Raw genomic sequence first — 21,079 nt, forward strand, 5'->3', positions numbered from 1 at the left:
GCTGCTGGCCTGGCTGAGACAGCCTCTGGTGGAACCTTGAGGTAGGTTCTCTGATGCCATGCTTTCTAAGCAAGGCCATTAAATAGGGAACACGGTAATTTTCATTTTCTAATCATTTCTATACTCTTTTACTTCCTATTTTGATTTTTGTTTATGTATTCTGAATATGGTCAATCTAAACTGTTAAAATTATCTATTTCGCAATAACTTCAGATGTACCCATCCAAGTGGGATATTTATCAATCAAATGAGGAAGGTCTTTGTCTTACATGAGAAATGATGTAGGTTTCTAAGTACAAACGTTATCAGTCTTTCTCTTTCATGTGTAAATGTAGCTCTTCTCTGTTCCATGATCACATTTTTGGCCCTGATCCTAGGCTCAATTTCTGTTTCTTACTTTTCTTAGGAAGGCAGGCTCTGTATTTATCAGGGATTTACCAGGTCACTCCAACAAAAAAACTGTTTGAAACAAAGGATGGGTTTTCTTTGGTGTTTGATTTAGAGAAGAGGCTGATTGTTATGAGTCCATGAGCTCCTCCTGTGTTTCTTTTCCTTCTAGAACATGTTCCTGCAGGTCCATGTGGTTGTGCTTCAGGGAACCACCAAGTCAGGACTATTACAGACATCACACTTTCTTTCCACCATTTTCATACTGGAGACCTATTGTCCTTTGCTGGCTCGGCCATTACCCCTACCAAGTATTCTGTTTCTTCTCAGATAATATGGGTGGTGAGACTCTAATTCCAGGACAAGTGTATTTCCCCAGCAGCACCTCACTCACAAGGGCGAGATCATATGGAGCCACACCCTGTCCTCTGGAGTGACAGAGTCTCCTTGCTCACCTGCTGGACTCCTTCCCTTAGGGCAGGCTCACCACATCCTGAGGACTCAAAAATCTCCTTTCTGTGGAGGGCTTGTTTACTTGTTGGGAAAATAAATCATCTTCCTGAGCCATCAATTTCACCTGCAGTGTTTGTGTGAAGGGCCCTAGTTCTCAGGGGTGGCCTCCTCTTCTCTGACCCGTTTCCCCAGGTGTCCAAAGTGTCAGCAAAGCCAAGTCCTTGAGAGTAAAAGTGCATTTGTGCAAGTTGGTGAGGTATTTCCAACTGCAATTATTTTGCTTTTAGTAAATAAATAATATCTACCTTGCTAAGTATACTTTTTTATTATTAAACTCTTTTACTTAAACTGTTCGACACTTGTTCTGCTCAAACTTTCTGAGCTGGAGGGTGGAGGTTCAGGATCAGTGTTGTCTCTAATTGGAAGCTTACGTCACAGAATCTAGAGAGTTACTGTTGTTCATTCAGGCAGCTGATTCCACCAGGCATCTCTGTTCCTCTGTCTCTGTTCCTCTGAGAATGCAGGGCAGTGAGACCCAGCCTACTCGATCAGGAGAAATAGTCTTCTTTCCTTGAGTGTAGTTTTTCATGTAAACTTTTTATATTCACTTAGTGGCTTATTGGAAGGACTGATGCTAAAGCTGAAACTCCAATACTTTGACTACCTCATGCGACGAGTTGACTCACTGGAAAAGACTCTGATGCTAGGAGGGATTGGGGGCGGGAGGAGAAGGGAACGACAGAGAATGAGATGGCTGGATGGCATCACCGAACTCAATGGACATGAGTTTGAGTGAACTCCAGGAGTTGGTGATGGACAGGGAGGCCTGGCGTGCTGTGATTCATGGGGTCGCGGAGAGTTGGATACGACTGAGCGACTGAACTGAACTGAATTGAACTGAACTGAGTGGTTTATTTTGGGTAGGCTTTGGGAGTTGCTGATGGACAGGGAGGCCTAGCATGATGCAGTTCATGGGGTTGCAAGGAGTCAGACATGACTGAGTGACTGAACAGAACTGAACTGAACTGACTGACTTTTTGGACAAGATTTGTCTCATTGCTCCTGTTCTGGTTGTAATTCATGATGACGTGAGAACAAAAAAAGGAAGTAAAGAAAGCCAGAGGGGTTGCATCTCTATCATTTTCAAGATGTTGGATTTTTTTGTTTCTCTTTGCAACTTTTCTAGAAAGTAAAATTGCACAGTTGTTTTGTGGGCAACAAGAAAACAAGGGTAAGTCTCAATGTCATGAATATGAAAGAAGGGAAGTGGTTTTCCCCTGACACAGTGACATATTCTGAGTCAGCAAACTTCAGCGCAGCACAGCTGGGAACAAGTCTGAGGCAGAGGGAAACAATGCGGCCAATATGAACAACAGAAAGGCTGGGACAGGGCTGCTTCTTACAGAAGCTCAAAGAAGGACAAGTCCTGGATCTGTTGACTGCTGTCAGCTTTGTAAGACCAGCTACCTAATATTTCTTTTCTTTAATCAGCATGTGGTCAGTATAAGGGGAGAAGGAAGAAGTCACACTCAGCAGCTCACAAGAGACAGGCAATCAGAACCCCAGTTGCTCTAACACTCATCCTCCCTGGCAGGGTCGGTGAGACCAGACTTGCTGAGCATCTGTGTAGGTGATAAATCCACTTGGGCAAAGAGAATATGCTTTGAAATAACTAGAATGAAAAGGAATTAAATGATTCCAAAAGATCCTGATCTTAGTCTAGCTAATAGTAATTATGACTTTAAAAATAGTAACTGAATGTTATTGATTTCTAACCCTAATACTCCAATACTTTGGCCACCTCATATGAAGAGTTGACTCACTGGAAAAGACTCTGATGCTGGGAGGGATTGGGGGCAGGAGGAGAAGGGGACGACAGAGAATGAGATGGCTGGGTGGCATCACCGACTCGAAGGACATGAGTTTGAGTGAACTCCGGGAGTTGGTGATGGACAGGGAGGCCTGGCATGCTGTGATTCATGGGGTCACAAGGAGTTGGACATGACTAAGCGACTGAACTGAACTGAACTGAACCCTAATGATTTCCCTAATATTCCAGCTATTGATACTATCACATTGATAGGTTGGGTTTTTAAGAATTTTAAAAATATTTATTTTATGTGTTTATTTGACTGTGGCATGTCTTCGTCGAAGTATTCTGGATCTTGGATCTTTGTTGCTTCATGCAGGATCTTTACTTAAGCCATGGGAAGCCTTGCTTGCCATGCAGAATCTAGTTTCCTGACCAGAGATCCAGCTCAGGCTCCCTGCTTTGGGAGCATGGAGTCCTGGCCACTGGACCATCAGGAAGTCAAGGGGTAGGGTTTCAATATATGAATTTGGGGAACACACACACAGTCAGTCTGTAACGCGGTAGTAAGGAGATACCAAAGTATTGTGTTTATGGCAAGGATTCATTAGGATATAGTTCATTGTTGATATTATTGAGGAGTAAGAACACATTCCCTGATGCTGCCCTCACTTTTTATGGCACAGCCATCCTGAATTGATTACTAATTAAATGTTACAAGACTACTGTGGACATGATTACCAAGGACCTGACAGACAAATTTCACGGACTATCAGTGTTTATCAAAAATGACGGTGACAACAACTACAAATTCTTTAGCCTTTGTGAGGGACTCACTTAATCCTTTCAACATAGTTGAAACTGAGTTAATATTTTTGTTTCGAAGAGCCTCCTGCTAAGACTTTATTTGAATAAAATAATCTAATAATGAAATGGCAAATCCCGTTCTCAAAACCTAATATGTCAGATTCCAAACTCCTTATCTAGACCATAACACCTGAGCACACTGAATGTACTGAGCCCTCACTTATTTTCCTATTTCATTTCTAACACAAGATGCACCTTTGTTGTTTCATACCTTGATGTTACAAACCTCTTATGTCCATTAGTTAACATCTACCTCCAAATTCCAGATAAGCTGAGCAATTTACAATGTATCTGATTATTTTGTATAATAAGCAAAATGAAATTATCAACCAGTAGTTATTATTGAAAGTCTAAATGTGATCAAAATTAATAATTCTAATAATTATAAAATAATCATATTTAACTGTCCAAGATGATTCATATAGATTGTTCAGTGAATCCTCACCATAAATTGGAGATACATGATGGACAAGATCCTTATGACTTATGACCCCAGCAGGAGACTGGATTACAAACATTTCAGTGAATCCTCTGTAGAAAACACCAAGCTGATGGCTCTTGTGAATATAAGAAAAAAAGATACTTAATGCTTTTGAGAGCAGGAAGACCGGGGGTCTCCAAACAGAGGAAATAGGCTGCAAGTGTCAGACATTTTTTCTCTCTCTCTTAGGCGGCAGGAGGAAGCAAATTAGTGTTATATTTTTCCCCTTCTCTATAAAAATTTAAAAAGAGGTTTCTCTTAAAATTCTGTGTTGCCATAATGACACCTGGTTCCACCTGAAATTAACGTTTCCCAAACCTTGAGCTAACCAATGCATTTTTCTTATGGAAATGTTTGTCTTGAGCTGTTGATATACTGTGTATTTACCCTAGACTCCGTGTTCAAGTCAGTTCTACATAAAGGCTCAGAACCAACTTGACAAACCAGTATGTTACACTCATACATTGTTCTCCTAATCTGTGTTAATGAAACTGTATATTTGTTTGGAAATCTGCCTTTCTTCAAGATTCATGTCAATCGTTTTATGGCCTGGGATGACTCACCTGGTGCCAATGTTATCTCAATGCATGTTGTGGGTGAGGGGCCTGGTGCCATTCTCTGAGTTTCGAGACATTTCCTTTCTCTAATTAGCAGACTGCTAGTAGCTATATAACGTCTGGCTGAAGATTAGCACGGGGCACTCTTTCTGCCCCCTTCTGATGTCTATGTCAGAAGCTTTCTCTATCTCTTTTATACTTTAATAAAACTTTATTCCACAAAAGTTCTGGGCCATCAAGCCTCGTCACTGGCCCTGGATTGAATTCTTCTCCTCCGGAGGCCAAGAATCCTGGTGTCTTTTCGTGGTTTAGCAACAAACTTTTGCTTCCAAATTATATGAATTTGGGAAATGACAAAAAGAATACAAGACGACCTATGCTAACGGGTGAAATGTGAGGGATGGAACAGAGCATCCTCATTGCCATCAGCAGGAAGACCAGGAGTCTAGCAATTCGGCACTTCTCCTGGGCCTCAGTGAAACAGTTCTGCACTAAACTCAGGCGCCCTCCAACTCCTAGTGCTGCGCCCCAGCGGCGGGGAGGGGGCGCCCGATCTCTCAGTAATGACAGACCGGCACCGCCCACCCAGCGGGACCCGCCTCCTGGTACAGCGCTGCCAGCTGGGGCATCAGATCCACCCGGAGAACTCGCGGGTCGCGGTGCGCGGGAGCCGCGACCGGAGCGAGGCGACGCCGGGGCCCAGGGAGAGCTTGGGGCCGCGGGAACAGAGAGGAAACTTCCTTTTCGGGCTCCACTGCCCAGGCGAGCTTTGCGCCGCGTCACTCAGAGCCTTTGATTTCTGCACCTCCAAATTCTAGATAAGCTACCATTGCGTCCGTCCTCCCCTTCCTGGGAGAAGATTTTAGCCAGAGCGGTTCACACCGGTGCCTTTTTATGCTGCGATTGACGGCTGGAAATCATAGCATGTTGTGGTATGTTTTCAGATTCAGGATTGTTCTGGAGTGAGAGAAAGTCGTTCAGTCGTGTCTGACTCTTTGCGACCCCATGGGCTATACACTCCATGGAATTCTCCAGGCCAGAAGACTGAAGTGGGTAGCCTTTCCCTTCTCCAGGAGATCTTCCCAACTCAGGGATTGAACCCAGGTCTCCCTCATTGCGGGCAGATCTTTACCAGCTGAGCCACAAGGGAAGCCCTTGTTTATGGGGATAAGGAGTAATTCAGGGAAGGAGGAAAGGTATCTACCATCTGGACGGGAATCTACTGGATATTGGGACCCTCCAGTGGGACGACTTGGGGACAAAACTGAGACTCAAAAAGAAGCTCCTAGGTAAAGATAAAATTATTTCATTTAATCTTAATATAAGTGGTAAATTTCTCCTGCAATATTAATTGATTGAAAAATGTTTTAAAATGTATACGTCTTCAACTCACTTCAAATGCAAATATTTTCCTTATGCCACAACAGTACTTTAAGTTCCTGGCTTTAATGGAAGCAAAATCATCAGTAATGTTTTCAATTTTACTTCTTTGTATATCTCTCTTCATCTGAGCAAAAGCCATATTTGACAAATTTATGACCCAGTAACTACTTTGAATAACTCATCTCAGTTTACAAAATCCTTTTTTCCTTTCATTTCTTTTAATCAAAGGTCATCTATTAAGCATTTTTTAGTCAGTTTTTCATTGAAGAGTTTCATTAACTTTTTCAAAATATCTTCTCATACGGATAAATTGTTTAAAAAACTGCAATTAAAATGCTTTGATTTCAGCATAATGTGTGCTCAGTAGACACCAGCTGTGAAATGGGCAGTTGGGTGTGTGATTCCAGCATGCGTCTTTGAAAGCCATCACCATCAAGACAGATTTTTAAAGTCTTGAAAACTAGAGCAGGTCATGACCTAGTTCATCAGTTTGAACTAGAAGACAGTTCTGGGCTTTGAACACAGGAAAACCACAAACTTCTTGGTCACAAACGAAATTCAGACTGGATACCAGCAAGATGGCAGGAGTGCAGTGTAAGTGTGGAGCCAGGGATCTGGTTGAGGATCTTGCAATCTGTGTGTCTTCTAGCTGGAGATCACGGAGTTTAAACAAAAATGAAAAATGAACTTCTTTACATGAGTAAAGTGACAGTGCAAGAACAATGGGTGCATTCTGTATGGATCAGAAATTCACAGAGGAAGCCTGCACTTCCAGTGGATATGATGGGAAAGGCTGTCATCTGTTCTAGTGCAGTGGTCTTACAACTAATGTCTCACCTCCACAGCTATTCTCCTCAACTGTACTCTGTGATGCTGGGGCTCCAGTTCCTTCCAGTACATCTCTCCTTTGCCTGCAGATTGTTTTTCTTTCCTATACCGTTCCAAGGGTGAACTAGAAGGCTGGAAGTAATTTTCTGTTTTCCTGCCTGGAGCAAGACTGATAACCGCCATCAATTAGGAAAAGGAAAACTAATGGTTGCTGCTAGATGCTATGTGTCACCAGTCAGATTGGCAAAAACTAAAAAAGATGATAAGATCCTGTTTTGGTCAATGTGTGAGAATATATAAGAACTTATATGGTCTTGAATATGGATTAATGTAGCCATTGTTATCATGGACAGTTGGCAGTATGCATGTGAAAGGTTTATGTATTTTGACCAATAAAATTGACTTCATGGCCCCTTGTTCAGAGAAAGACTCTCACTTGGGTATAAAACACCTGCATACACTTGTGGCAGTCTCTCCTCTAAAGGCACTAATCTCTGAGAAGGACTGACTCCAGGAGGTGACACTGCCAGCACTTAGGGACTGAAGTCTTTATGGAAAACAACTAGGATCAAACCCAGGACAGCCCAGGATTGGAGAGCAGAACCTCACACTTCATGGCCCTTGCTCTTTTCTTCCTGCCTCTGCTTTCCTGCTGAAAGACTGAAACCCAACAGAGAGTTGAGAAGGTAATTTTAGAAATATGTTAAAAAGTAGTACAGGACTACTCATACTAAAGAACAAGAAACATTATTAATGAGTAACATGTGTGATATTCTGCAGTCCTATGAGATCTTTATGATTTCCCTATTATTCATTTTTATAGTAGATCAAAGCATTTTCTACTAGTTCTTCTTTCTCAAAGAATTTCTATGATTTCCTAAGAATGCTTCTAGAAGTCTAAGACACCGAAATTGGAATTGTCTTCAGCGTTGAGCACAGAAGAGTTCACACACTAAACTGTGAAACTAGCACCCAAGTTAAATATTTTTACCAAGGACCTAGCGTCTTTCCTGTGTTACCTTCCAGTCACTGCCTCAGGCCAGCTGTCCTGTCTCCTCCCTGAGGGCGCCTACTCTGTGACTCACTGTCCTGATCATTTCCGCCAGGCAGACTTTTATGTGTCTTGTAATATGGCTCAGTGATCCTAACAGTAATCCTATGAAAAACTGCTGTTATTTTCGCCATATTAAAGAAGAGGATCAAGACAGCATGCGTGCCTGCGTGCATTGTAAGTTGGTTCAGTCGTGTCTGACTCTTGTGACACATGGACTGTAGCCCACCAGGCTCTTCTGTCCATGGGATTTTCAAGAAAGAATACTGGAGTGGGTTGCCATTTCCTTCTCCTTAGTGTTTGTGATATTTTTCAGGGTCACACTGCTGTTAACTAGCAGAGCTGCAATTCAAAGGTTTTGAAAATTCTAGAACTCTCCTTTCCCTTGTGCTCTCTTCCAGTGATTTCCACTCAGAGAAACTTTGAAGCCAGAAACCTTCACAGAACAGAGCTCCTGTGTTGGAGGCAGTGGAGATACTGTGTAAGGGAGTGGGTTGTTCAGTAAAGCGGGACTGAGGAGCAGGTGGAGGAAGAGTAACTGGCATCAGGAGCAGCCACTCAGCACCACATGTTTGCAACTTTTCTGGAGGAGATGAGTCTTCCCCCCAGATACTGACACCAACAGTCCTTTGCTGACTGGGTATAAATTAGTTTATTTGTGACTTCAGGACTATAATCATTTCCCACAGTTTCAGAACTCCTTTCTACCTTGGTTTTTTTTTTTTTTTTGGAGGGATGGGGTGGAGGGCTGCACTCTGTAGCTTGCAGAATCGTAGTTCCGAGCCTCCTATACTGGAAGCGTGGAGTCCAAACCACTGGACATACAGTGAATTCCAGGAATTCTACCTTTTGACAATCAAGTCTTGAGAAGTAATAGAACCATTCCATAGTATAAATGGACAAATGCTATTCTACAATAGGTTTATGTAGCCAAAATAAAGATTTAGGTCTTCAGAATGAAGAAACAAGCTCATCTTCATAAGAATTTAATAAAGAAAACAAATTAGAAGATTAAGGAAATGAACATGTTTTCTAAATTTTATTACAATGTAAACAAAAATTTTATATGAAAATATAAATATGAGATAAAATAATAAATGAAAATATGTACATAAAGAAACATATAAATAACATCAGGGCAATCATTGCTATGCACTGATTCCCATGAAGCTGAATACTTTTTATATCTACTTGCTTATTACTACAGAGAAAGTATTTATTGATTGAATTCAATAAATATTGTGACTAAGCAGAAATCAGAGTCTCTTAAATGACCTCAGGTGAGTGTACAGGGGTGATGTGGCATCTTAGTCAGAGACAGTCATTTCAAGGTGAGTTCAGGTCTCTACCCATGTTTCTTAACCTTTCTTGCAAGCTGGTTGATGAAGACAAGGATCTCATCATCTCCACTCTGACGATTTCCCAGGCGCAGTTGCTGTATCCCTTCTCTTGTAGGTAGACATGGATTCCCTGGAAGTACCTCTTCACAGCCAGTGTGGGGCCCGTCCTTCCCAGGGCAGAGTCTTCCTCTCCCATTATCTGCCCCAGACAGGCGTCCAGGTTGTCCAGCTGCTGATGGAGTCCAGTGCGGAGCTGCGCCAGGAGAGTGGTGTCCCAGGCAGCAGAGGAGCGCTCTGTGTGGAAGAGGCTGAGGCTCTGCTGGAGCATCTCGTGGAGCACAGAGAAGGCCTGGGCCTCCTGGAGCTGGCCGCCCTCCACCATCTCCTGGGGGAAAGCAAAGTCTTTTCTGTCCTGCAGACAGAAGCGAGGGGGAAAATTCCTCATTTGGCCCAGGAGCCTGAGGTTCCACCTGCCAACCAGCACGTGGTTCTGAGACAGGTCACAGCCCAGGGATCCTCCCGGGCCGTAGCTGACCAGCACCAGGGCCATCAGTAGAGAGAGCACGAAGGCCATGGGGAAGATGCGGCTGCTCCTGGCCTGGCTGAGACAGCCTCTGGTGGAACCTTGAGGTAGGTTCTCTGATGCCAAGCTTTCTAAACAAGGCCATTAAATAGGGAACACTGTAGTTTTCATTTTCTAGTCATTTCTATACACTTTTAACTTCCTTTTTTTATTTTCATTTATGTATTCCCAGTATGATCGAAGAAAATGTCATCAATCTAAACTATTAATTTTACCTACTTCCTAATAACTTCAAATATACCCATCCAAATAAACATTTATCAATCAAATGAGAAAGGTCTTTGTCTTAAGTCAGAATTAATGGTCATGTGTAGTTACACACATTATTGCTCTTTGTCTCCCATGCATAAATGTTGCTCTCCTCTTATCCGTGAACACTTCTGTAGCCCTGATATTAGGCTCCTTTTTTCCCTTTACTTTATGTGGGCAGACAGGCTCCCTCGGCTCTGTGGTTTCCCTATTTATTTAGGGATTTACCAGATCACTCTGGCAATTAAGTTCTTCAAAACAAATAGTGAGTTTTCTTTAGTGTTTGATTTAGAGAAGAAGCTCTTTATTATGAGTCCATACAGTCCTCCCATGTTTCTCTTTCTTCTAGAACACATTCCTGTAGGTCCATATGGTTGTGCTTCAGGGAACCTGAGGTCAGGACTGTAGATATCATCAATTTTCACCACCATTTTCTTGCTGGAGACCTGTCGTCCTCTACAGACTGGGCCAATACTCCCACCAGAATCCTGGTTCTTCTCAGAGAACATTGGTGAGGAGACTCTAAATCCAGGATAATTGTATTTTCCCAGCAGCACCTCACTCACAAGGAGAGATCACATGGAGCCACCCCCTGTCCTCTGGAGTGACAGAGTCCCTTCCTCACCTGCTGGGCTCCCTCCCTGAGGACAGGCTCACCACATCCTGTGGACTCAAAACTCTCCTTTCTGTAGAGGGCTTGTTGATTTGTTGGGAGAATAAATCATCTTCCTAAACCCCATCCTCTCCCCGGCAGTGTTTGTGTGAAGGACCCGAGTTCTCGGTGGTGACCTCCTCTTCTCCTGACCCATTTCCCCAGATGTCCAAAGTGTCAGCAGGGCTCAGATACTGAGGTCAAATATGTGTTTGTGCAAGTTGGTAGAGGAATTTCCAACTGCAATTATTTTGCTTTTAGTACATAAATATTATCTGCGTTGCCAAGTATAGTTTTATTATTCAGTCCTTTTACTTAAACTGTTCAAGACTTGTTCTGCTCAGAGTTTCTGAGCAGAGTTTCTGGAGGAAGGAGATTCGGTGATGTGCTGTCTCTCACTGGAAGCTTATGTCACAGAATCTAGTGAGTTACAGTCATTCATTCAGGAGCTGATTCCACTGGGCATCTCTGTTCCTCTGTCTCTTTTTCCCTCTGAGAATTCAGGATGGTGAGAGCCAGGCTACTCGTTCAGGGAGAAATAGCCTACTTCCTTTACTTGAGTGTAATTTTTCACATAGCGTTTCTACATTCACTTAGTGACTCGTTGGTCAGGATATGTCCCGCCGCTCCTGCCCTGGTTCTAATTCACTTTGAGATGAGAACAATAAAGCGAAGAAAGGCAGGGGGCTCTATCTGTATCATTTCAAGGCTTTAGTTCCTTTTGTTGTTGTTGTTTCCCTTTGGCACTTTCCTAGAAAGTAAAAGTCCATAGTTGTTTTGTGGGCAAAGAGAAAACTAATGTATTCTGAATGTCTGAGAGAAGGGACATGGTTTTCCCCTGAAAGAATGACTTATTCTGAGTTAGCAAGTTCAATGCAGCACAGCTGGGGACGAGGCTGTGGCAGAGGGGAAGCATGAGGCCAGTATGAACAACACAAAGGTTGGGACTTGGCTGCTTCTGACAGAAGCTCAACAAAGGCCAAATCCTGGGTCAATTGACTGCCCTTTGCTTTGGAAGATCAGTTATCTCAGTTTGCTTTCAATTAATCCACGTAGGATTAGTTTCAGGAGAGAAGGAAGAAGTCAAACCCACCACCTAACAAGAGGTGGACAACTAGAATGCCAATTGCTAGAACACTCATCCTCTTTGGCTGTGTCTAGGAGATCAGCCTTCCTGAGTATCTGCCTAGGTAACAAATCCGCTCAGGCAATAAGAAGTTGCTTTGAGAAAAACTAAAAGGAAATGGAATTAAATGATTCCAAAAGACCCTGATCTTATTCAGGGAAATAGTAACTATGATATTAAAATAATCACTGAATTTTATTGCTTGCTACTAATGGACTAGTCCCTTTCCAAGTTCTTTAGAATTTTAACTGAACCCTCTCATTAACTCTTAGGTCACACTTACTTATAATCCCGGGGAAAAATATAAATCTAGACAAATGAACTGTTCCAATCACAGCAAAGATTTAAGGGCAAACCTTGGTGGCTTTGATTTGTCTGAATGATTCCATTAAAAAAATAAAAGGAAGGGTGAAAATCAACATGCCATTAAGGAACCAATGACAAAGACCCCTTAATCCATTTCAGATGCCAAAGGGCCACTGTCTATTGTTTTGTAGGGCCACGGGGTGTGGTCTGAAGTCAACAGAACTAAGATTTAATCATAAATAGACGAAATCACTATTAAGTCATTAGAAGGGAATAGATTGTTCTGCCAGCTTAAAAAAAAAAAATCAGGAGTTTGCTCATTGGCTAGTGGTTAGGATCCAGCACTTGCACTGCTGTGATCTGATTTCAATCCCTGGTTGGGGAAGTCCGATCACACAAGTCGCGCAGAAGGAAGTCTAAGCTTTATGAGTGGTTTCTTCAGTGAAATAACTTTATTATCCCTACTAGAAGTGAGCCCTCTTTTTTATGTATTTTAAACTCTTGACCTTTCTTGTGAGTTTAAGTACAAAGAAAAGGCATCCAACAGTTTCTTGCCACATGAGATCTGACGTTTCTCCTTCAGGATGACACTGAAAACATCTTTCAGCATCAGGTTCTGCAGAATGAAGTCACTACTCACTGCAGTCCCTGACCTCCAACACGCCTTGATAGGTGTTCAGGGTTGAGATCAGGAGTGAGGCACTCTGTGCTCTGTGATAACTGACACAGCAGGTCAGCAGAGAGTTAGATAACTTCCAGAGGAAATTTATGAACCCAATTTTGCACCTTCTCATGGGTAGAAGAGCTATAAAATCTTTCAGAGAGACATCTGTTCCTCTTGATTCTCAGCCACATTCTCCCAAGATGTGAGCTTATCTGCACGTCACCCCTTCACCACAGTCACATGCAGACTGACCTCCCTGACATCCGTGGAGCAGTCCCTTAGAGCAGAAGAGAAGCTGAACTCCAGCCTGTAGTCCTCAGCAAGTCCTCCCGAAAAAATGAACTCCCACAACCTGCTGTTCTCATTCTAAAGGAATGAGACTCCTGCATTTCTCACCTCCAGTCCAAAAGGGTCATCCTAAAGTCGAGTCCAGTGAAGAACCTCTGCTCCTTATTTTCCAAATACTGGTCAAGATGTAGCTGTTGAGGAGGCCTGTGTGTGACAAAGATGGAAAAACATATGTGCTTCCTAGACAAAAGCAGTGAAGATTTTTCTCCTTAGCAGGGAAAGACTGGTTTGAACTGTGAAGTAAGCCTCAATGCCTTATGTAGTTATCTTTTTTTTTAAATTTCTAGATCAACTTATTAAATATCATTAAGTAATAGTATAGAATTGACATTGAAAAGTTATTTAGAAAATAATTTATTAATAAAATGATACATTTACCAGTAATAAAGGAATGTGTTTTACTTGTTTTAGGACCCTAATCCTCAAGAAGGTTTCTAAACCTCTCAAAGTACTTTAAATGTCCCTGAGGGGCTTCCCTGGTGGCTCAGTGGTGAGGACTCTTCTTACCAAGGCAGGTGACACATAGGACTGCATGCGGTCTGGAGGCTGTGAAGCCCAGGCCCCACAGCTATTGAGCCTATGCTCTAGACCTGGGACTGCCACTGCTGAAGCCCGAGTGCCCTGGAGCCCAAGCTCTAAACAAGAGAAGCTCCTGCAGTGAGAAGCCTGCGCACCCCACGAGAGAGCAGCCCCGCTTTGGGCAACTAGAGGAAAGTCCCCACAGCTACAAAGACCCAGTGCAGTGAGAAATGAATGAATAAATCAAATTACATAAAAAATGCCCCTCTGACTTTACATGTAGCTATATGTGCTGTATGTCCCAGGTGGGAAGAAGAGAACGATGACTGATCCATCAATGTCCTCCTTCAAAATTGCCTACATTAAATACACGAATTTCCACAAAGATCTTTGTTACTTTGAGAAGTTGCGATCTCCCAGTCTGCACATTACTGACATATGTCCTGGGGGGATGGCTCTGTCCCACTGTTAATGAATGCTCTAAAGGCCTGCCTGTGACTCTGTTATTCAAGCTCGTTTGATTTTGTCTCTCAAAGAGGCAAAGACATCGTGGTGGAATTTAAGAACTTCTTGGGTTGCACTGTTCCCAGGTCCATCTTGCTCTGCTCTGAGATGCCTTGCTGGGTCCTAAGGAGGAAACACGTCTGGAGCTGCGACAGGAGGGACCCTCTTGCCTCAGCGCAGCTCATCTGTGTTGCTCCATGTCCTGAGGACCTGCTGCTGTTCCAGGGAGCATTTTAAACTTCTCTGTTCTCCTTCCAAGTTCCCAAACTGCTGCTGACTTTCAACTTCAAGTTTCCTGCTTTGGGCTTTTTGAGCAAATGAGACTCCTGACCCAGGCAAGCTCCTTCTAGTGTAATCAGCACGTGGAAGAGCCCAGGTAGAGGCACAGAGGAGCCCCTGGAGTCTCCACCATTGTTCACTTGGTGCAGGGTTCCCTCTATTTACTGTGTTTCTCTGAGACTGGGCAGTCTGGACCTGCAGTGCTTGGCAGGCAGAGCAGGTGAAGTCATAGGGGAGTGCCTGACAAATCTAGAAGTTTCACTCAAATTCTGCTTTCAGTTGGTGCCTTTGCAGTCTTAAAGGAAAACTGACAACCAGAAACCATAATGGAAAATGAAACAGCTATATGAATAGAGCACACCTTCAGGCAGAGTGAATGAGGAGAGCATGCTGGGGATTCCTACATTGGGAGGAAGTGAATAACTGTGATATTTGAGTGTAAAGGTAAGATATTCACCTGACCTCTCACCAACTGACTACCATGTCTTCAAGCATCTCTACCACTTTCCAGGGGGAAATCTTTGACAACCAACAAGAGGCAGAAAGCCCTTCCCAAGAGTTCATCAAATCCTGAAGCATGGATGTTTTTGATCATTGTTTTTAGGTTATGTTCCTTTTGTAAAAATCAGAGTTACAAAATGTATTGGAGTAGTTATGTTCACTTCAGGTCCTCAGAGCAACAAACAACATAGGTAGAGCTTGTGTACTTTTTACTTCTAATATTCAAATCCTAAAGAGGCGTCAAGGTTTTACAAAATGCATTTTTTTAATCAAGCGGCCATTCAGGCTTGGTATTTCTGTTTCAGGGAAAAAACAAACTTAAGTTTTTTACAGTAAGAATTTAGTGAATGAAGAAAAATCATAAACTGACTAAATACAAAATACACATTTTCCCATAAATAACATACATAATATTATATCAACAAGATCATTTAAATATTTATAAATAGATAAATACTTAAATAGATAAATAATGGTCCAGGTAGTGAATAAGTAGATAGATCAGCTCTGGCATCTGTGAGGAACAAGTGCCTATATAGGAGAACAATATGTCACTTAATATTCCAGGAAATATTCAACAACTTGAGTCAATTCAGGGCATGATGACAGCAGAAATGAGAGTCTTCCACATGGCAGTGCAGGAGGAAGTGTGGTTTGTTAGTCCGTGAGAATCATTTCCATGTTGAACCAGGTGTGTGTCAGTCCTTTCTCCTGAATCTCTCCTGCAGGTTTGTTGAGGAAGAGAAGGCTCTCATGACTTCTGCTCTGACAACCTCCCAGGCACAAGGGCTGTGTCCCTTCTCTTGCAGATAGAGAGTGATTCTGTGGAAGTATTTCCTCACAGCCAGGCTGGAGTCCCCCTTGAGCAGGGGAGCCCCTTGCAGCCCCTCCTCCTGCCTCAGACAGGCTTGCAGGTCAGTGAGCTGCTGATCCAGGGCAGTGCGGAGCTTGTCCAGGAGGCTCTCGTCCCACGCAGTGGCTGAGTCCTCTGTGCTGAAGAGCTGGAAGGTGTGCTGGGTCACCTCGTGGAGCACAGAGATGGCTTGAGCCTTCTGCAACTGGCTGCCACCCAGCGCCTCCTGGGGGAATGCAAAGTCATTTCTGTCCTGCAGGCAGGAGGAAGGGGAGACCCTCCTCAGTTGTCGCAGGAGTGTCAGGACCCTCCTGTTTGCCAGGCTGTGGGTGTGAGGCAGGTGGCAGCCCAGAGAGCAGATGGTGTTGCAGCTAAGCAGCAGCAGGGCCAGGAGTAAGGACCAGACTGGGGCCATCGGGGACCTTGCAGATGCTGCTGGCCTGGGGAGGTGGGTGACTCTGTGAACCTGCTCTCTAGCTTCCTTGAAGACCTTCCTTCAGGCCTGTGTCTTAAATAGGAGCCCATGGTTTCCATTTTCTGAAAGTTCCCTCTTGCTTTCTACTTTTGTTTTTGCTTTTCATTTTGCACTTTCCAAATTGGTTAGGGCAGCGTTTCTCAATCTTTTTTTTTTCTTGTTGCCCTTCTTTCTTCTGACCACAGAGCCTTTTTAGATATTTTTTAGGTGCCCCCACTGTGAAATTTTGATAGCACAGATATACTGGGTATGTTTTTATGTACTCTATGGATATCTTTTCTCTGTACATAGAAAAAGGAAGTGTAAATCTTACTCTTTTTATTCAATGTAGAGTTAAGAGTTAACATAAAATTTTAAGCTTTAATTTAAATGTGAAAGCTACTGATTTTTTTAATTTATTATTTTATTTTGGATAATTGCTTTACAGAATTTTGTTGTTTTTCTATCAAACCTCAACATAAATCAGTGATAGGTATACATGTATCCCCTCCCTTTTGAAACTCCCTCCCATCTTCCTCCCCTTCCCACCCCTCTAGGTTGATACAGAGCCCCTGAGTTTCCTAAGCCATTTAGCAAATTCCCGTTGGTGATCTGTTTTACGTATGGTAATGTACGTTTCCATGTTACTCTCTCCATACAGCTCACCCTCTCCCCTCTCCCCATGTCCATAAGTCTATCCTCTATGTCTGTTTCTCCATTGCTGCCCTGCAAATAAACTCTTCAGTACTGTTTTTCTGTATTCTGTATATGTGCGTTAGAATACGATATTTAGCTTTCTCTTTCTGACTCACTTCACTCTGTATAACAGGTTCTAGGTTCATTGACCTCATCAGAACTGACTCAAATGCATTCCTTTTACAGCTGAGTAATATTCCATTGTGTATATGTATCACGACTTCTTTATCCATTCATCTGTCAATGGACATTTAGGTGGCTTCTATGTTCTAGCTATTGTAAATAACGTTGCAATGAACAGTGGTATACATGTGTCTTTTTCAACCCTGGTTTCCTCAGGCTACATGCCTAGGAGTGGGATGGCTGGGTCATATGGTAGTTTTATTCATAGTTTTTTAAGGAATCTCCATACCATCTTGTATCAATTTACATTCCTACCAACAGCGCTAGAGCTTTCCCTTTTCTCCACATCCTCTCCAGCATTTATTCTTTGTAGACTTCTTGATGATGGCCATTCTGACCTGTGTGAGGTGATATCTCATTGTGGTTTTGATGTGCATTTCTCTAATAATAAGCGATATTGAGCATCTTTTCATGTGTGTGTTAGCCATCTGTAGGTCTTCTTTGGAAAAATGACTGTTTAGGTCTTTTGCCCACTTTTTGATTGGGTTGTTTGTTTTTCTAGCATTGAGTTGTATGAGCTGCTTGTATATTTTGGAAATTAATCTTTTGTCAGGTCTTTCATTTGCTATTATTTTCTCGCATCCTGAGGGTTGTTGTTTCACCTTGTTTATAATTTCCTTTGCTGTGCAAAAGCTTTTAAGTTTAATCAGGTCCCACTTGTTTACTTTTGGTTTTATTTCCACTACTCTTGGAAGTGGGTCATAGAGGATATTGCTTTGATTTATGTCATCGAGTGTTCTGCCTATGTTTTCCTCTAGATATTTAATTCTTTTTGTTGCAATGGTGAATGGGATGGATTCCTTAATTTCTCTTTCTGATTTTTCATTGTTAGTATGTAGAAATGCAAGTGATTTCTGTGTATTGATTTTGTATCCTGCAACCTTGCTAATTTCACTGATTAGCTCTAGTAATTTTCTAATACTATCTTTAGGGGTTTCTATGTACAGTGTCATGTCACCTGCAAATAGTGAGGGCTTTACTTCATCTTTTCCAATCTGGATTCCTTTATTTCCTTTTCTTCACTGATCACTGAGGCTAGGACTTCCAGAACTATGTTGAATAATGGTGGTGAAAGTGGACATCCTTGTCTTGTTCCTGATCTTAGGGGGCATGCTTTCAGCTTTTCACCATTGAAAATAACGTTTGCTGTAGGTTTATCATATATGGCCTTCGCTATGTTGAGGTAGGTTCCTTCTATGCCCATTTTTTTAAGAGGTCTAATCATAAATGGGTGCTGAATTTTGTCCAAGGCTTTTTCTGTGTCTATTGAGATGATCATGTGGTTTTTATCTTTCAATTTGCTAATATGGTGTATCACAGGGATTGATTTGCGTATGTGGAAGAATCCTCGCATCCCTGGAATAAGCCCAACTTGATCATGGTGTATGAGGTTTTTGATGTGTTGCTGGATTCTGTTTGCTAGAATTGTGTCGAGGCTTTCTGTGTCTATGTTCATCAGTGATGCTGGCCTGTAGTTTTCTTTTCTGTGTTGTCTTTGTCCGGTTTTGATATCAGGGTGATGGTGGCCTCGTAGCATGAGTTTGGAAGTGCTCCTTCCCTGCAATTTTTTGAAAGAGTTTGAGAAGGATAAGCATTAGCTCTTCTGTAAATGTTTGATAGAATTCTCCTGTGAAGCCATCTGGTCCTGGGCTTTTTTTGAGGGGGCGGGTTTTATCACAGCTTCAATTTCAGTGCTTCTAATTGGGTTGTTCATAATTTCTATTTCTTCCTGGTTCAGTCTTCGAAGATTGAACTCTTCTAAGAACCTGTCATTTCTTCCAGGTTATCCTTTTTATTGCCAAATAATTGTTCATAATAGTCTCTTATAATCCAATGTATTTCTGCATTGTCTGTTGTAACCTCTCCTTTTTCATTTCTAATTTTGTTGATTTGATTCTTCTCTCTTTGTTTCTTCATGAGTCTGGCTAAAGGCTGTCAGTTTTGTTTATTTTCTCAAAGAATCAGTTTTTAGTTTTATTAATCTTTACTATTGTTTCTTTCATTTCTTTTTCATTGATTTCTGCTCAGATCTTTATGATTTCTTTCCTTCTACTAATTTTGGGGGTTTTTTGTAGTTCTTTTTCAAACTGTTTTAGGTATAAAGTTAGGTTGTCTATTCAATGATTTTCTTGTTTCTTGAGGTAAGATTGTATTGCTACAAACTGCCTTCTTTGGACTGCTTTTGCTGCATCCCATAGGTTTTGAGTTGTCATGTTTTCATTGTTATTTGCTTCTAGAAATTTTTAAATTTCCCTTTTGATTTCTTCAGTAATCTGTTGATTATTTAGAAATGTGCTGTATAATTTCCTTGTGTTTGTGTTTCTTACAGTTTTTTCCTTGTAATTAATATCTAGCCTCATAGCGTTCTGGTCAGAGAAGAAGCTTGATACAATTTCAATTTTCTTAAATTTACCGAGGGTTGATTTTGACCAAAGACGTGGCCTATCCTGGAGAATGTTCAATGTGCACTTGAGAAGGTGTATTCTTCTGCATTTGGTTGGAATGTCCTGAAGATATCAATGAGATCTATTTCATCTAATGTGTCATTTTAAGACTTAAATGATGTGTTTATAATTTAAGCATATCATCACCAGTGAGAAAGCATGATTTAGGAATCACTATCCATGTGAATCTCTCTCTCTATTTGCATTAAATTTCATGTTTCCTGAATGACTTTCAAGTTAAAATCTAAGTTTATTCTTTTCAAATAATAGGAAACCATCTCTGTAATTAATTCAGAATGGGACAAATATTGATTATTTCATGGGAAGATTTACCTCTTGGCTCTGCTCCTTAAAATAAAAAGTGATTTCTTTTTATTTTACAGTGGATTTTATGTTGTCTTTTCCCGTTATATTCCAGCTTCAAATCAGAGATAGGTGACCATCTTTGGCGAATCAGCTCTGCAGGGACTGAACCCTGTCGTCTCTGTGGTATCCTGTGTGCCAGGCCCAGTGTAATCGCTCAGCACGCTTTTCTGTTATTTATTTATTGTTCACTTTGGGTGCGCTGGGCTCGCCGCTGGCCGGGACGGTCGTCTTGTGGCAGTGGGGCAGGCGCTTCCTCGCGGCACCGGGTTTACTTGCTGTGCCACCCTCCTCGGGCTGCAGCGCACAGCCGTCAGGAGCTGCAGCCTGTGGGCTCTGGAGCAGGTCTCAGCCACCGCGCAGCCCTGTCTCGCTTGTTCCGTGGCAGGTGGACACTCCTGGACCAGGGATCGACTCTGTCTCTCCTGGGGAAAGATTCTAATTCACTGCACCGTCAGGGAAGTCCTCAACCATCAGGGAAGTCCTCAACAAGTAATTTTAGCTAAAGCAGTTTCTCAGATTTCCTCCTACTACTGGAAGGCATTTACAAATGACCAAGCTATTGTGCTTCATCTGAGCCCTATTGCCTGGAATTATAAAGACAGCAGCTGGTATTTCCACTCTATTCCTGCTGGTACCAGCCATACTGAGTTTGTTGCTAAAACTATTAGGAGTCTCCTTCCTTGAAGGCACATGTGGTCTGGGGATTCAAGTAGCAAGTACAACATGCTTTTCAGCCTTTGCCCAGCACTATGTTAAACTCAGGAGGATGCCTCACCCCTAATTGTCCTCAACCAGGTCATGATTCCAGAAAACATCTACTTCTACTGCATTGACTAAGCTAAAGCCTTTGACCTTGTGAATCACAACAAAATGTGGAAAACTCTTCAAGAGAAAGGAATACCAGGCTACCTTACCTGCCTCCTGAGAAATCTGTATGCAGGTCAGGAAGCAACAGTTAGTACCACACATGGAACAATGGACTGGTTCCAAACTGGGAAAAGAGTACATCGAGACTGTATACTGTCAGCCTGTTTATTCAACTTATATCCAGAGTACATCATGTGAGATGCTGGGCTGGATGAAGCACAAACTGGAATCAAGATAGCCGGGAGAAATATCAATAACCTCAGACATGCAGATGACACCACTCTTATGGCAGAAAGCAAAGAGGAACTAGAGGAACACTTTCCTTAAA

General features: G+C 42.2%; 2 protein-coding genes across 2 annotated transcripts; both read right to left on the reverse strand.

Moving 5' to 3' along the window:
- Positions 1 to 9,143: 9,143 nt before the first annotated feature.
- Positions 9,144 to 9,746, reverse strand: LOC129557269 (interferon omega-1-like). The gene has a single exon (XM_088837671.1). It carries the CDS (start codon positions 9,729 to 9,731, stop codon positions 9,144 to 9,146), a length of 588 nt encoding a protein of 195 aa, XP_088693797.1. The 5' UTR covers positions 9,732 to 9,746.
- Positions 9,747 to 15,586: 5,840 nt separating this feature from the next.
- Positions 15,587 to 16,275, reverse strand: LOC129557270 (interferon alpha-1-like). Its single transcript, XM_055427848.2, has one exon. The coding sequence runs from the start codon at positions 16,154 to 16,156 to the stop codon at positions 15,587 to 15,589; it is 570 nt and encodes a 189-aa protein (XP_055283823.2). The 5' UTR covers positions 16,157 to 16,275.
- Between the last annotated feature and the right edge of the window lie 4,804 nt (positions 16,276 to 21,079).

This window comes from Moschus berezovskii, chromosome 7, assembly GCF_049115385.1.
Source record: "Moschus berezovskii isolate FMDL1 chromosome 7, NW_MosBer_1.0, whole genome shotgun sequence".
In the NCBI taxonomy this organism is placed as follows: Eukaryota; Metazoa; Chordata; class Mammalia; order Artiodactyla; family Moschidae; genus Moschus; species Moschus berezovskii.

Coding starts and splice junctions, on each gene's coding strand:
- LOC129557269 (XM_088837671.1), bottom strand. CDS start 9,731: ATGGCCTTCGTGCTCTCTCTACTGATGGCCCTGGTGCTGGTCAGCTAC.
- LOC129557270 (XM_055427848.2), bottom strand. CDS start 16,156: ATGGCCCCAGTCTGGTCCTTACTCCTGGCCCTGCTGCTGCTTAGCTGC.